This window comes from Manihot esculenta, chromosome 16 (assembly GCF_001659605.2).
Source record: "Manihot esculenta cultivar AM560-2 chromosome 16, M.esculenta_v8, whole genome shotgun sequence".
NCBI classification, from domain to species: Eukaryota; Viridiplantae; Streptophyta; class Magnoliopsida; order Malpighiales; family Euphorbiaceae; genus Manihot; species Manihot esculenta.
The window spans coordinates 29,886,349-29,904,139 of record NC_035176.2 but is presented as its reverse complement, the minus strand read 5'-3'; the positions used below and the strand labels follow the sequence as shown (position 1 = coordinate 29,904,139).

Below are 17,791 nucleotides of genomic sequence, written 5' to 3'. Positions count from 1 at the left end.
CAAAAAGATAAACCAAAATTGAAGGATGCACCCGCAAAATTGAGGGTATTAGATGAGACTAGTACCTTTTCTTCAAAACCTCATACGCGGTTTGGTTGACAAGAAATTCATCACGTCGGAAATTTCTTCAGATTTTTAATGTGCAGAATCAATTTCTTCACAATATTACAGAATCCATGAATATCTAAACACTAGAGAGGCTCGAAAACCATATCGAATACATTTCTGCTAATATAAAATGGGGTAATAATACAACAAAAGAAAAAAAGAAAAAAATTATACAAACTCATTAATTGTGCTTTATTTACCCAAGGCTTTATAGGAGCGCCATATGAAATGTATTGCACAAGTGTATAGCATACAGAGGAAGATGCGTATGCAAACAATCAACCATCAGAGGTTCTCGTATACTTTATGCATTGAAAGGCATGCGTCAAAATTTATACGTACAATTAACTTTACTACTTGCAAAAATGCTGTGTTCTCTCAGCTCTCCTTCTCAGAGTTGAGATTTTATACCTATCTCTACACCGAAGCTCTTTCGTACTTTTCCTTTTCCACTAAACAATGTACACCGGTTGACCTTTCTTTTCGCTTCTTTTTTTCTTTTCTTTCATTGTTTTTTTCCCTTCTCTGTCTAAACTAAATGTGTATTCATAGCCATTTCACTTCATATTTCGTGGATTAGAAACACCAACACAACAGTCGCTTAAATTCCTTTATGTGCTTGTGCGTCCTTTCCTCTCCCCCACCCCTCCCCCCCACCAAAAAAAAAAAAAAAAACACCACCACCGCCACCTCCCCAACAACCCTACACCCCCACCCCAAACTCCTTTTTCTCTTATTTTCCCCAAGCCATCCTGATGATAGCAGACTGGAGAGTACAAATTGAAGCAAGCCACCACGCCGAACGGTTCGACCTGCACTGTCCTAAACACTGCTTCTCTTAACTAACAAAATCACTGTTTATTCTCTAACGGTCTTCTTTTTCTTTAGAGGCTCCCTTGGATACAGAACTATTGCTAGTAATGCAGAAAATGCAAGGCCAACTACCCCACTGAAAGGTTGGAATGAGTGAGTACCAGTTATCCAGAGAGGATAGTTGGGTTTATAGGTAAAAAATCCACCTGTTTGCAAAATAAAACTTGAAGCCGTGATCCCTGCATGTAAACCAATTGGAATGGAAAGGCTGCCTTCACTTCTTTGACGCAATCCAGCCAGAGCCAAAGAGAGAAGCCAAAGCCCTGGTATTGCCAAGGGAGACCTGAAATCAATTGGAAGAAACAAATATGACATAGCGGCTGATAATTAATAATAATCATAGAATGAAACTTTTTAATCTATCATAAGCATGAACCAAATTTGCCCATGCATTTAATTGTCATCCCTACATTTACTGTAGTTCTTCATGACCAAAAATGCAGAATGATTTTTGTTTAAACAAATATCCAAATAGTTACTAGTACCCAAAATGATGTTAAGAAAATGGGAACCAAAATTGAAGAGGAATGAAGAATATATGCCTCTAAATATGCCAAAAGGGAAAGATATGAAAAAGGAAGGTGCTATATGATGTTACAACATAGTAAATGACGAAGATACCTCTGGACAAGAGAAAATGCAAGTCCTGAAATGATGATCCCTTGATGATAACCAAGATCAGTGGCAATTTCTTCAGGCAACCAAGATCTGAAAAGCAGTTCTTCAACAAGCACAAGACCGGTTGCTGTAATAATTCCTCGACCAGCCAGCATAATTACTTGCCCACATACTTTGAGACATGCAATGGCATCTGAAGATGTAGGAAGACTTGCAGGCCGTGAGAAACTTGCACAGCCCAATAAAACATTTACAGACTGTATTGATAAAACCAGCATGATTCCTCCAATCAATCCCATGAAAAAAAATTTTATCTGCAACAAGTGAGCTCAGAAAATCAGCAGTATAACCTACTGTCTAATCTACAGGGACCACAAAAATATTCATCCAGTTTCAAAACTAAACTCCATTAAGGAGAAAGAAGAAGAGAACTGTGAACTGAAAGTTCCCCCTTTTGCAGCTAAGAATTTGCAACTTGCCATAGTAGGAAAAAGATAATTGCCATTGAAAATGAGTAATAAACTTGCTTCTTCATTCACAAAATGTAAGTAACTGCTACTCTTATCATTGGCCAGGCAAGTGCAGAACTTGCTGAGACATTAAGCAAATTACCAAATTTTCAACTTTAAGCTCGTCTAAAAACACAAGAATCTGACGAATAGTTTACAACCATACCTTGTGTGGTTTCATAAAATCCAAACCATATTCCTCAAGTGGATCTTCGTACCCACGAATTCTTCTGCCCCATAGCATAACAAGTATCATAACAGCTGTATAAAGTCCAATAATGCTAACAAGGTAAGCAAATCTGGAGGGGTTGCTTGTCGTCCAGCTCCGCACAAGTGTTGGAAGCAACGGTACAAGGATCGGTGACCATAGAACAAGCACCATCCCAACAAACCCAAAAATCCTACGGGAAAAATAATGATTGAAGAGAATCAGTAAAAAAAATATTCCAAATACTAATGGACTGATACAGCAAAAAGCAACATATATCAAATAGGTAAACCATAGGCAATAAATATGCTTTTTATCCACTAGAAAGAACAGAAAGGGATGTTGACAATATCTGCAGCTTCCTTCTAAGACTTCCTTCTCACACTAAAAGAAAGACCCAAGCAAATAAAGACAACATTGTTTCAAATCTGGACCTGCCAGTTCAACAAGGAAACCTTTGAATTAGGCTAATGTCTGGTCCAGGTTACCTTAACAACAGAGATTTGTGGAATCCAGCCAAAACATGATGACCAGGCAGCAGCGGCGGATGCACAAATTTAACTTGGGGGGCCAGTTCAAATAAATGATCAAACAAAATAAAATGCATAGAAATAAATACATGATTCTTATCCATTTTACGTTGGTTGAAATATATTCATAATAACTTCATTATCAATATATATAAGTATATCTTTCAATGCAAGTAGACGATAAATAATTTAATAGCTCATACTTTTTATAATATTTATTGTAGAAAAAGTTCTTTCTCCTTTAGTTATGACATGCAAATCCATAAAAAAAATACTATTGAAATAACATAATAATTTAATTTATTGTTTACTATTAAAATTAAATTTCCCTAAATTTAAACATTCTAACCCATTACCCATAAAAACAACATTTTTTTTTAATTTTATTTTTCCTAAATTTGAATAGTCTAATCTATTAGACATAAAAACACTTATTCATATTTAAAATTTTTTAAATTTAAATTCTGTTACCTATTAGATATTAAAGTTATATTTTATTTTTGTAATTTTATATAGTCCATGAAACCCATTAAATCATCTAACATTACTCATAAAACACTTTTATTTTCAAAAATTTAAAATTTATTTCTCTAAGTTTAGGAAGCTAAAATATAATATTCAATCACATAAATAGATTAGCAACTAAGTCAAATAAAAAAAATATAAACAAAAAATTATCATTTCTTAATAATAAAACAATGTATAAAATTAAATTAAATAATAAGTAAATAATTTAAGAAAAAGTTTATGACTTGAAGTTGAAATATTGAAGATAATAAATAATTTTTTTTATTGAAAAAGAATAGAAAATGGAGAGGACTAAATAGTATAATATGCATAGTTAAAATTACATGAACTAAAAAGTGTAAGTATTAAAGGCTACTAAAGATTTATTTGATAAAATGTCTAAGGAATTTGATTTTATAAAATACAAAATATTTTAATTTAGTAATTTTGAAATAAGGACTAATTAATAAATTTCTCAAACATACAGGGGCTTAATGGTAATTTTTTCGATTTTATGTAAAACTACCTAAATATCCCTAAAAAATTTAAAATTTTTATGGGGACCCATGGCCCTCCTTGGCCACCACCTGGCTCCGCTAGTGCCAGCCACGGTAACACATAGCAATAGAAATGCCAATAGGTAGAGTACCTACAAAAATCACCCTAACAAGACTGATTATCATTAGAATACCCAAAATCATCCCAAACCATTAACCATATTAAAATCTATCCTAAACCCAATTATCATTACCCATATATAAACTAAAACCCATTGTTAGCAAACCACTACTTCAATAGATTCATCACTGATGCAACAGTGGATAGTTATTTAGTAGTTGACTGTGACATAGATCATGAGTTTATGCGTAATAATGGGTAGTGACAAAGACCATGTTCTGTTTAGGTATTTAGTTATTTCCATATTTTGTTTAGTTATTTCCAAATTCTAATTTGTAGGAGGTTAGCCTCCATTATGCTATTTTAAGTTTCTATTTTTAAGGAGGTAGTTAAAACTCCAACTTGCATTTAAGTTGATAGCAGATTGATAAACATCAGCTAAAAAATTTTCAAAAGTTTTTTAGTACTCAACTCAAGAGATCCAGATACTCTAATGAATTTGATTAAATTTTTACCATTCTTATCCTTCCCTTCCACCTGATTCCTTAACCCACAGACCCATAATTAGATCAATTTTGCAGGACCGTAACACCGATATAACTTTATAAGTTTTTAATAATCCATATGAAAATATATTTTTACCAAAAAGTATATTTTAAAACTTTAATAATCATATAAATATTTAAAAATCTATTAATGTGCATTTTATGCTTAATTAGTGATTTGCATGAATAAGTTAATGTATACAGTAACCAACAACTAAAACCAAAATCGGACAACAACATATTTTCTAAATATGAACAAGTCTTAAAAAGTTCAAAAGCCCAATCTACTGCTATCCATATGTGGCAACGCTCGACAAGACAAAATTTTGTTGACGTTCTAAATGCAATGGTGATGTCCAACTTCTCCAAAGAGAAACTCTAAACAAATACAAGTTCATTATCAGTGACTTGAATACAAAAATTTGGGGAATAATTGTATCCTAAAAATTTAAGGGTAAAATAGACAAGTTAATTAAATATTAAAAGGACATTTTTGGTTTACAAGCAAATGCACTAAAATTAATTTATAAAATAAAATATTTATTAATTTATTTTATATTAATTTAATTTTAGCATATTAATATTCATAACATAAATTTAATATTTTATTGACAAGAATTCAAAAGGAACAGTACATCTGTTTGACTCTGATTGAATTTTATATTTTCAACCTTCTGTCTTCGCTAGTTCTAAGACTGAGCCGGATTTAAAAAAGTTGAGGAGAATTGATGCTCTCTTTGTCCTCCGAGTCCTTCCCCCCTCCTTCCTCCCCCTCTCCCCATTTCACATGTTCAATTTTGATGAACCATTCTAGTTTCATTTTGTGAATGTTGATATGACTAGCATCATTTCAAGACCTTACGTCAGTCGTTTACAGGTCCAAGAACCTAAGGCTTGAACCTTACGCATGATTCAAACCATTTAGTTGATCTGGGCATGACAATGACTCAGACTTCTGCTCAAGTTCAACTCCATTTGAGACATAACTTGGTGATCAAGCATAATTTAGCCATATTTTTATTATATTTATTATTACTTATTTACACAATTTTTAGCTTAATTTATGGTTTTTACTTTATTTTTACAGAAAAGAAAGAAATTGGAAAACTGAAGAAAAAGTGCAGAAAATGACAGAAAAGTGATTGGGTCAGTGATTTGCCCAAATCACTGCCCAAATCAAGCAGAAACAGAAAGCTGAAAACTGGACTGATTCACAGGAAGCGATCGGGGCAGCGATCTGGCCAAATCACCGCCCCGATCACACTGACAGCAGGAATTGACAGCAGAAGCGGGAAAAGAGCAGAAAATCCAAATTCAAAGAAAAGAAGTTCAAATCCACTTCAAACACCATAAGATCAGTCCCAAGAGCCACGCCTTCACTTAGAGAGTTCCATTCTCAATCAAATACAAAATCCAAAGAGGAATCAAAGACTACAAAGAAGACCAAATCAAATTGAGATTTCAAAACCCTAATCAAATTGGAATTGGATTCTCCAGCTATATAAGGGCAGCATCCAAACCAGCAAAGGGGCATCTCATCTTCAGCAATTCTGCAGAAAATACAGCAGTTTCTTCTTCTTTTCTTTCTTCTTCCTTTTGTGATTTTGTCCACCATGAGTGGCTAAATCCAGTCTTTTCTAGTTGAAGTTGGTGAATTTCAGATTTGTGATGAATTGGGAGATTTAAATCTCCATTATTAAACTCTTATTTACCTTCAATATTTATGCAACTTGATCTTTCTATAATTATTACTTTGCTTTTAGAATCAATTAAGGCCTGTTGCTTTTAAATTGCTTGAGTAATATATTGTTTGAATAATTTAGGTCCGTAATTGCTTAGATTATTTAAACACAAATATAATCGGTTGCATAATCTAAACTTGACCACGCGGTTGGCAAGGTTAGAGTTGGGTTCCTCTAAGTCCTAATGCAGTTAACAGTTGTTCGATGCTAAAAGCCCCAAGGACGTTCCTTGGCAACTTGTTAACTAGAGTTTGAGTAGCGAACGTTTCCTAATCAAACTAAAACTAAGGAGGAATTTGGATTGTGAGAAGCGTCTTCCACGTCCTAAACTAACTTATTGAAATAGATAAGAGTATTAAAAAGATCAATGATCAATTCTAAACAAGCTGAAATAGATCCATGCTTCAACTAGAATCCTTCTCCCATTGAAATTCTCATCTTTTTAAATTATTGCTTTCTCTTGCTATTTAATATTAACTCATCAAATCAAACCCCCCTCTTTTAATTACTTGTTATTTACTTGTCCAAGTCATTAATAGGAAAATTCGTAGTGTCAAATCCCTGTGGTTCGACCCTATTGCCACTATCTGCAAATTTATTTTGTTGGTTGATAATAGGTTTATTTTTGACGGCTTCGACAACCGCTTATCACTTGGCCATTGTAATTCTCATCCAAAGGTGAGAGAGAGAGAAGTAATACAAAGCAAACTCTCCACTTCAGAAGGATATTTCTAATAGGATTGAACTTCCCACTCCTAATGAGATTTTACATCACATTCTTAATAGTTCTCAAAGTCCCTAAAAGCGGCATATTTAAGGAGTTGATGTCTCCATAATCAAGTATGTTTTTATTCTAAGATTTCTAGTTGTTTTCCATATTATTTACCACCTTTATAACTAATTTGAGTATCAGAGTGGCTGTCCAACTTTCCTTCTTGTTTCTTGGTTTGCAAATCCAACCCACATCTAGGGCCCACAACAGCATCAAATGCAATTATAGGATAAAAATATATGTAAAAAAATTAAAAGTCATAAATAATATGAAAGGTCATTATCATTTATTTATTATTTCAATATGATATTTGCTAGGAAAGTATACAAAAAATAAAAAAAAATAAAAAAAGAAATTCAATTCTATTTGACCACTTGTCATGTTTGGAAACTTCAAAATTGTTAGACTTCAATTCTTTTATCAAAAAAAAAAAAAGTACTCCTGCCAAAAGTGATATAATTTTGCAATAATTAAATTCATCTAATGAAGTCTCTTATTGAACATCCAAAATAGCGCTCCTTAAATTATATTTGTTTCTTTGTAAAAACGAGTGACAAGAACAAGCATCTAAATTTTATTTTTCACTTATTCCAAACTATAGGATACAAAATCATTTTAATGTTTATTCCAAACACAATTTATTACAAGATCATTTGAACTGAATTCTAGCAAAAGAATCATTTCAAATAGGATAGAAGTCCACCTGGCATGTCAAATTAATACGATCACAAACAGAAATACACCAAATTATGGATATGTTGGTTTATGAATTTGTTCAAGTCAAAAGTAAGCTAAGAACTAGAGAAATACGGAAAAATAATGGGATAGCTAGCTAAAAAATGAATCTTGAAATTCCAAAGACTATCACTAAAATTTCGCCAACTAATTACTCTTCGAGATACAGATGTATTTTGCCAAAGATTTCAGTATAATGTTTACTTCCTAATATTCAACATAGTTTTGCTTAAATTATTAAACTAGCCATAGTAGAGACAAATGGCAGGATTAGGGAGAATCAAATAACTGCAAGAGAAAGAAGACGAGGAAAGCTTGCAGGGAAGAACATTCAAGGGCTTAGATTACCTCTGATACAAGGGACGTTCAGCCATACGTAGAAACGAGATAAGCTTGTCAGTCAAACTTGTAGCACCACGTAAGCCACCCCAAAGCAAAGCAGCTTTACCAACCAGCCTCAACAAGCCACCCTTTTGTCCCAAGTCAGCTAGCATTGCGACCAGCCTAATGATATGGGCATACACATATTAATTTTATTAATACTGAATATGCCAGTTAAGTATGAAAAAAAATTTATGGTATAGTTAAAGACCTATCTTGATCCACTTCACCATCTTCGTTCGTAGGAACTACTGGAGCAGCAACTGACATGGCTTTCTCAGCAAGGCTTGCAACTACATTGTTCTGCATTTTTTCAGAAATTGATTCACCAACCTTGTCGACTGCTTTCACATCATCTACTTTCTCATTCAAGGACTTCAAAGAACTTTCTTCAGTTTCCTTGCCGTGGTATTGACTCTTCATAGTTACATATACCAATATGGATCAAAAAAGAAAACCAGAGAAAGAAAAGGAGAAACAATTAATCAACAAGCATGAATACGGAAAGTGCTAAAAAGAGGTACATTTTAGTGAAAAAGCCATTTCTGTACCCAAAGTAACATTCAGAAGGAGAACTATGTATTCGTTATATCCATATGACAGACAATATGAAGCACTCCTTGATATGACTCAATAATCTCTCTCCCTTTTCACCCCCAACCAAAAGGTCATTTCTAACAGTTTTTTTGGCGTTTGAACTGAGCTCAAGGCCTCCATGGGGTAATGGGTATTAACACCAACCTGTTATTTAATTGGGTTGGTCAACGTGTAGATGTGTGCAAGCAGAGACACATAAATTTGGAAGTAAATTGCTAATATTGTTTTATACTCGAGGTCACATATGATATATCAGAAAGGTCATACTTCTACTTCTTTTGACAGATGCAAATCAGAATGTGCATGTAGTTAAATTACTGCAATGTACAAACACAAAACTTTCAAAACCTTAGTAAAGATTTACACACAAGGGCATGCCATATGTATGCATGTGGTAGCCTATCCCTATCAAATCTTATCAGTCTTTTAGGGGTGTTTATCATATCCACACATACAAGCTTGTTGCATGGCCATTTCAGGCATTCTATTGCTAAATTTCAATACAAGCACAACAGAAAAAAAATCAAATTAAAAATAAAAAAGAGGAACAATATATCAAAGAAATTAAGATTTGATGTTTGATAAGTAATGAAATCAACGATACTCATCCACTTTGTTGCCAACATTATATTTGATTGTAATCCAAAAAAATGGAGTGCAATATTCTTAGAAAAGAAATCCTAAACTTGTATGCTAATGAAGAACAACCCACAGGCAAATTTAGAATGGCGGAGTATGTAATTTAGATAAATGAACATATACATTTCAAGGAAAAGAATTAATATCCTCTTGCATGAACCTCTATTTCTCACAATTATAATCACCAAGAGACGGATTCAAAAAGCCTCCAGAACAGAAACAAAGCATCAAAATAGATTATTACCTGTTGCTGTACCAGTAAAGCAGATGCTCCAAGGGCAGCTGTAACAGCCCCAACCATGACACTATCGTTTTTCCTATTTTTCAATTCAGCTTCTTTCCCCTCTCTACCCCTTGTACCCTTCATACTAATATTTTGATCCATTCTGGTAATAGGCTTCTGATCATCCTCCCTCATGCTAGGCTTATCTAGACTTTCTTCCCTGGATATCTTTGTTTGGCCATTCAATGTCAGGTCATTATCAGGCCTGGTACCTACATTGAAATATTTTCTCAAACCAGCTAAGCTAGAGCCTATAACAACACCAACTGGCAAAATTCTTCTCAGATAACTCGTGCTCAGAACAGCTGAAGAAATGGCCCTTACTATATGCTCTCCTTGAAGAGTACCAAATTTTTCAGAAGCACCATCAATACTTAAGTCTTTGCCTTGCAAGTACAAACTGCCTTCGTGTCCAATGGCCAAAGATACTGCATTCGCCACTTGCTCAAGATCACTAGTGAGTGTGGGTTCCATTTCTTTCATGGTGTCTGCACTCAGCTTGCGATCAATTTCAATCCTTAAAGCATCCACTATAATAAGTTTCACCAACTGCATCACCTCTTCTAATCTATTTTCAACATTTTCATTAGAACTGTTCACAATGCTATATTCTCCAACAGTTTCCTGTTGTTTTTCGGCATCTAATAGTATGTATGATGGTTCAATAATGTTGTCTGTATCATTCACATTTACAGGTGAATGAACCCGATCTTTTCTGTCAACAACACTGTGAGCTTTAACATCATGTCTAGATTCTCCAATATTTCCAGGTTGCTCCAGGAGTTTCCACTGACCTTCTTCTGGGAAATAGTCAAGCAACAGAGCAGTAGTCATATCTAAATCAAGTGGTTTATCATTTGGCATCTTTGAGAGAAGATACTTGCGGAAGTACTCATTTTGTATATATTCCCCATATGGATTTCCTGTTATGTATAATGGAATGCTATTTACTTGTCTATCAGCGTAATCAGCCAAAAAATTGCCACCAACTAATTGATTCTTCTTTATTCCTTTCTTATATTTATGGTTACTGGAAGTAACCCCCCAGTAACCATCAGTAACATTCTCACCATAAATAACAGAATTCCCAGTGAGTTTTTCCTCTATCCTTCCTGCACTCACAACATTCTGCGGGTTGATGCCAGTTGCTTTCTTCTTACATGGAGCAGAATCCTGTGAAATACCAGGCTGCATGGTTAAGTCGTTCTTGCCATTTATTTTTACAATGTTATCACCAGTGGCATTCTCTTTCCTGGACCTAGAATCATCTGTCTCACCTTCAACCTCATCTCTATCCTGGTTTTGGTTCTCGTCATCTTTTTCCTCTTCCAACTGAGAAATCATGTCTTCTATGACACCAAAAACACTGTTAACCGCCACTTGGGTGGAATCATCCATCCCTGTCAAGGCATCTAAAGCCTGAACAACATTGAATGCAGGGGAATTAGAATCAGACATAATTGGTTTATTTTGATCAGAAACAGGCTGCACTGCTATGTTGTCCCTCTTCTGAGTATCATTGCTGTCATTTTCCATTGGTAGGGAGTTAGGAGACAACACCGCAGGTGAAGGTGCTTCTTCAACCATGTTTCCCGATGCCATCTTACTTAGGTCTGTTGAAGAATTTGGGGTTTTCTCTTCATTTTTCTGGGTATGCATCTCCCTTTTCATTTCTAGTTGAGGTGTTCCACCATTCTCATCCACCTTGAGCTCATCAACAATTGCTTCCTCAGTGCCAGCAGCATTTTCAGGGCGGCTAGTAACACTTTGCTTGGTGCTGGTATCCAATCCCTTTTCACTGCTGTTAGAATATGAAATAGTTTTTTCTTTGACAAGATCGTCACTTTCATGATTATTTCCTGACTCATTTTTATCCTTAACATAATCACAAGTATCACCTAGCTGAATGTTCACTGTTTGAGGCTGCCCAAAATCACTGAAGTTATGCAAATTATCTGAAGAGCGATGTCCTAATTCCAGCCCGGTAACAGACTTGTATGACCCAGGTTGATTGTTATCAGAGACATCTGCCAAGTCATCAGGCTTTTTGATCTCCTCTGAGGAATGAGGATCATTAGATGTAGGTTCATCATTTAATGTTCCTCCTGCCTTTTCCTGGATCTTTGACTTAATCCCAGATGACACAGCAGGAACTTTACCAAGGAGTCCATCAAGTTTTAAGTTTGCATTTTGAGCATGCAAAATTCCTGTTACAGAACTTGTAAGCTTTCCACGAACATCTTCTGGCACAGCATCTTGCAAAGCTTTCATGAGTGTCTCTCCTTGACCCACAGCACTCAAGACCTGCAGATAGGTCCCAGATGAGTCTCACAGGTTCCTTAAACCACAAAATTGCAAGCCTAAAACAACTGATAGAAGCAGTAAACCAAAACAAGTGCTCTTAATAACATTTGGCAAGAAGCACAAGAAGAGGAAGAAGGTATATATTTTCCATCTCTCCATAATGCCAACGTTACCTACAATAAAGATATTATTGACATTTCTAGCAAGAATGAAAAATTAAAATCCCCATCCAATTTGCAGCAAATGGCAGTGACAATAAAGCCCAATCAAACTTCAGTCTACACTAATACATCATAAGAATAAAACACAAAAGTCAGCTTCTACAATAACATACTTATTTTTATACTTATTTTGAAAGACAGACGGATAAATAAAGCTGATCAAAGTTACTGCTTTTACCTTCTTCTTTTCTTCTTCTTCCAGAATGCCAGGCATAGTAACATCAAGCATATTCATTACCACCTGTGCTGTTTGTAGCACTTGACCACTTCCAGTATCTACGGTGTCAGCTACCTCCTCTTTGACCAATTCTACATCAACTGAGCTGGTCTGCTGAAATGCACCATTTTCCACTTCTTGCAATCTCTCTTTAATTTCAAAGTTTCTATATGCATCTTGTCTGGATCTTGATTGGACAGTAGTAATACTATCTTTAATCCTCTCTTTCAGGGGACCTATGGTGTACCTATTAGCATCACTTGCAGCAACATCTAAAAATTTCTCAAGTTTGATACCTTTGTTTGATGTCCTGCCTCCCACAAGAGTTAAACTTGTTATTGGGTTGAAGTTAACATCTACATCTTTTAAAAGAGGATGGCGACCCTTCAATAGCCCAAGCTCTACTGCCGATAGCCACTACAAGCACAACATGCATAGTAGTCAGAAGTCAAATTCTTCAACCAAAGGAAGAGGAAGGATGAAGGAAATGATTTCAGTGTTCCTTTATTGATCATGCAAATCAGACACCATAAGGATACTTTTTAGGTCAAATCATTGTTAAGTTTTAGAAAAAGGAAAAAAATAAAAAGAGAGAAGATAAATGAAAAGAAACAGAGGAACAGAGGAAAGAACACAAAGGTTACATCTTTCATTCACTTCACTTACTTCACAATACATAAGCTTTCATATTTATGACAAAAGCTACAAAAAAATAGTTCCAAACTCACTCCTAAATTATGTCTTGGTGATTCCATAAATTAAAGAGATCTGTCTTCTATTACCTCTTGAATTGTAGGGACAACACATTCTCTTAGTAATTATGAATCAAGGAAAATCACATCAATTCAAACAGATATGACTAGCACAACCAGCATTTCAGGGGGGAAAATAAAGCACATCCATGTTGAAAATTAAGAATATAACAATTAACAGTTCAGAGCAACATAAAGAAAATCTATAGCAAGCTATAGATTTTCTAAAATCAGTAAAGAAATTTGATGTTATGAAGTCCTCAACATGAGTCCTCATAATACATGAGCTTATCATATGATAAATGTGCATTAATTCAAAGCATCCAGAATTGACAACTCCAGAAAGATCAACTTCATGGCAAGAACCTCCAAACTCAGGTCAGCAGATAAGGAATTTCCAGACTCTACAAATGAATATTCTAGGATAAAAAAGAAAAGGACAAATTCGTCACCTCAATAGTAAGATTCTGGCACCAAGATACAGCAGCTCTACCCTTCCCAACAATATCAGATGGCAAACAAGAACATAAAAGGAGACTTGTAAATGGATTTTCTGCAATCAAACTGCGCGGAGTGGAAAATAATGGCACTGTCCCATCATCATTCTGAAATTTTTACAGAATCAGAAAATGATTAGAAGGCTGATCATGAACTAAAAGACAAACTGTATACAGAATTCAAAGCTTAATGTATCAGAAGTAAAAAACATGCACCTGAATAAAGAGAACAGGAATATTCACATTTCCAACAACATCCCGTGTGCTAGATTTTGAATAGAACTCTTCAATTTTCTCAAAACCATAAGATACCATAGATATGGCTTTTTCGAAATCACGAACAGATTTTGCCATTAAAGCCTTCTCCACATGAAACCCTTTTGCTTTCCCTTGAAACAATTCCTATAAAATTCTCAAGTATAAATCTAATTACCACCATAAAGAGAGTAAAGAGAAATACATACAAAATGACTGACATGAATTGATACATACGATATAATGCATTACATTGCTGCAAAGTTGGAAAGCATTCTCTTCCAACAAACAATGATATAAAAAAATACTTGCATTCTAAAATGGTGAAGGTTCAGAGAAACCATTAACCTTATTAGATCGCAGGATATCTTTAAGTCCACCAGTGAGTTTTTTATCCAAAGCATCGTGATAAGGAGAGCACGTTGTGGCCTCCTCTAAGTCAAAAGGATTATTAATGCATGTGGCAGCCATAAGAGGTGTCATCTCTCCAACTTCTGCCAGATATTTAGTCAACATGTTGGCACCATATCCCCAGCCAACACTCATCAGTGATGTCCATGGCCTTGCTTTATTGATGAACTGTATAGCTGTGGAGATATCATCGCTGTCAGCAGCTGAAAATAACCTACATAAATGAAGTTGTTAAGAAGCCCTACTATCAGCTTCTTCTTGGAATAGAAATTAAAAGAAACCTGGGGTAGAAAAGTTTCTCATCCAGAGAATCTTAGTTTAAAATGTATTTCCTTCTATTAATGACACATCCCCCATGGATTTATATTTTAAAAAAAAAATCCAGCACAGAAATAATCATACTATCAGTTACCCAAATACAGCTCCTCCTTAAGCAAGATCTAGGAGGGTGATATGGATATCCGCCCAATCCTTCAAAACTGGCCAAATGTACTCCAACCTGTGTATTATGAATGCAACCCAAGACTCTAATCATTTTACCCATTGCACAATGATGAATTCTTGAGGATGTATATAAATGACCACAATCATTAAGACCAGAAACTTCCAACCGCTCAGCTGAATGGGACACTTAGTTACTAAGGTTTAATAAACAGAGCCGAATAGACAAAATGGATTTACTCTGCCAGCCCTAACTTGTTTAAGACTTAAGGTTCAGAAAGTTGTATATAGGGCTTAGTTTAATTCTATTATACAAAATTTTGAGGAATTTAACTGAATTCTAGACAGAAATTGGTTTGATGCAACTTAAAAGGCAAAATTCAATTGAATTGCATATAATTCATGTTTGTTTTAATTTTATAATTGAAACTCATTTGCTTTCATTTCCTAAACTACCCTCATGTGTAAAATCTAAAATATATATATATATATATATAATTTTTCACAAAAAAAAATTAATTTTCCACTATAAAAAATGTACTAATAAATTTATAACAATAAATAAAAATATAAACCCCTCTGACAAACAGTAATAAATATATAATAAATTTACATGTCTCATAATATTGGTATAACAACATAAAAGATGTCATAAAAAGTACATAACAAGCTTAGATATTATAAAGTTCAGATTAAACAAATGTATATATCTGATATAGTTGGCTAGTCGTAACAATAGTAAATAAATAGAAAGCTAGTTTGTGCCTTAGCGGTAAGTTTTATGGAATTCATTTTGATATGGGCATTTCAGTCCAAAAAAAATTTATGTAAGTTCTATGGAATTTATCCACCAATTATGATAGGAATCGATTTTAGTTACAACCAATTGCATTGTCCAAATCAAATACACGAACATGGAATTCAATTGAATTCATAAAATTTTAAGAGATGGAATTAAACCAAAACATAGCCGTAGTTTGTTTATGCAAAAATAGCATGAAGCTCCAGTCATACTGGAATTAATTTAAGCAGCTACATAGCACCAGAAGATAACAAGTTAAAGTTTCAATACCTTGCAGTAGTGAGTGGTGAACCTGCACATCCTCTAGGATTCATGACAACCGGGAAAAACCCGCGGCTAAGTGCTTCACACACAAACGACCTAATGCTCTCATCCAAGCTCCCTTCAGTTGTCCCCGGCACAAGCAACACAGTAGTGTCCAACCCATGCTCCTCCCTCAAGTCCAAATTCGCCGGCCAATCAAGCGAAATAACTCCACCATCCTCGGTGCTAACGCAGACTCTCTGGTACTCCAATTTCTCCTCCAATCTACCATAGCCAGACTCTCTGACCTGAATCCTCCCGCTGTCCAGTCTCACAAAGTGCCTATCCTGCTCTACCAACCTCTCATTCACATCCTCTAACAACTCGCTCCCTACAAAAGATATAGAAGGGCAACGCAGAAATACAAAACGGTTGAACGGAGTGGGGCTGGAGAAGAGAATCCATTCACCGATGTCAGAAGTGCTCGATAATCCACTGGAATTGAATTTCGATAGATATAGCGTTAAACCGGAGGCAAAGCCTAGAACGGGAGCGAGAAGATTGAGAGAAAACGAGGAGGGGGACTGGGAGAGGAAGTTCTGGAAGGGATCTAATAAGTTATTGTAAACCGTGAGGTTTCTGGTGGAAGTAGGTTTGATCCGACGGCGTCTGTAGAGGCGGAACTGACGGACGGAGAAGAGTTTTTGGGAACTGAAAAGACGATTGCTGTGACTGTGAGGTGGTGTAAGAAAGAGAATAGAGGCGTTCATTTGAGGAATTGTGAGAATTGAGAGTGGAATAAGGCTGGGTATAGCTTTCTAGGGTGATCGGGAGGGAGGAGATAAGACGGAGAACGGAAAGTACATGAACAGCGAAATTTTTGAAAGAGAAAGAGTGGGCGGAGGTATCGGTGGATGTGGAGGTGGAGATGGCCCGGCGATGGCTGGTGGGCACATCTGCATTTTACCCGCGAAGAATAGTGAACAAATGGTTGGTTTGGGTTTGCCGGTCGAATAGATCCAAAACACTTTTCTTCAAACTCAATCCAAAAAGCTAATGTCCCTAAATTTGAACCGTTGAAAATACTCAATTTTATTCATAAATTAAATTCCTTCTTTGTTCTAGATTACTGAAGGAGAAAATAATTATTATTATTATTATTATTATTACAGGTAGATGAGATTGTTAAAAAAAAAAAAAAAACTATTTTATATATTATATAATATATATTAGAAAGTTTTATTATTTGATTTTAAATATCTAATAATAAGTTATATTTATATTTTCAAAAATTCATGGAATATTTTTTTATCATTGACCAATTTTACTTTTAATAAATTTTTTTATTTAATATAATTATTATCATTATTAATAAATTAATTTTTATATTTTTAAAATTTTATTAAAATACTTTTATTTTTACTGGTCAATAAAATAATCTTTTCTTTTTCTATTAAATAAAAATAAAAAAATTTATAAAAAAGTAATTAAAATTTTTATTATATTTTTAATAATAAAAATAAATAAAATTATATTAAAATATTATTTTATTAATAAAAAAATAAAAGTATTTTAATAAATTTTTAAATTCAAGCGATTAATTTGTTAATAATAATATTCATTAATTAAACAGTAAATTTTTGTATAAATTACAAGAGTAATATTTTAAATAAATTATAAAAATATTAATACATTTTAAATATTTTTAATTAAAATAAAAAGAATTACTATTTTCATTGTATAATTTTTATTTATTTTATTTTTTTATACGTATTAAAAAATATAAATTTTATTATTATTTTTTTATTATATTTATTTTAAATATATTAAATTTTATTAAATATTTAGAAATATTTTAAGAGATTTCTTAAAAAAATATAAAATCAAATAGGATTATAATTATTAATTTATATATTAATGTAATCTAAAAAAAAATAGAAGAATAATTTTAGGACAATTTAATAAAAAAAATGAACAAAAATT

General features: G+C 33.9%; 1 protein-coding gene across 6 annotated transcripts; it reads right to left on the bottom strand.

The window, feature by feature from the left end:
* Positions 1 to 90: 90 nt before the first annotated feature.
* LOC110604171 lies at positions 91 to 16,826 on the bottom strand. 6 transcript variants are annotated; one of them, XM_043952160.1, is made up of 12 exons: positions 15,836 to 16,826; positions 14,260 to 14,536; positions 13,873 to 14,058; positions 13,612 to 13,764; positions 12,704 to 12,824; positions 12,369 to 12,643; positions 9,627 to 11,969; positions 8,358 to 8,563; positions 8,114 to 8,269; positions 2,275 to 2,509; positions 1,603 to 1,913; positions 91 to 1,264 (listed from the first exon to the last, which is right to left on the bottom strand). In XM_043952160.1, the coding sequence occupies exons 1-12, from the start codon at positions 16,576 to 16,578 to the stop codon at positions 967 to 969; spliced, it is 5,304 nt and encodes a 1,767-aa protein (XP_043808095.1). In that variant the 5' UTR covers positions 16,579 to 16,826; the 3' UTR covers positions 91 to 966. The 6 variants fall into 6 exon arrangements, with proteins under 6 accessions (XP_043808095.1, XP_043808096.1, XP_043808099.1 ...); XM_043952161.1 differs by adding an exon at positions 14,735 to 14,821 and having other exon boundaries at positions 12,369 to 12,824; positions 15,836 to 15,971; XM_043952164.1 differs by adding an exon at positions 14,735 to 14,821 and having other exon boundaries at positions 12,369 to 12,824; positions 14,260 to 14,498; positions 15,836 to 15,971.
* Between the last annotated feature and the right edge of the window lie 965 nt (positions 16,827 to 17,791).

Bases quoted from the DNA above. Each gene is read 5' to 3' on its own strand.
- LOC110604171 (XM_021742295.2), bottom strand. From the start codon at position 16,578: ATGAACGCCTCTATTCTCTTTCTTACACCACCTCACAGTCACAGCAAT. The intron at 14,059-14,259 runs GTTAATGGTTTC...AGAATTTTATAG, and splicing joins ATATCCTGCGATCTAATAAG to GAATTGTTTCAAGGGAAAGC. The intron at 2,510-8,113 runs GTAATCTAAGCC...TTTTTCCCGTAG, and splicing joins GAACGTCCCTTGTATCAGAG to GATTTTTGGGTTTGTTGGGA.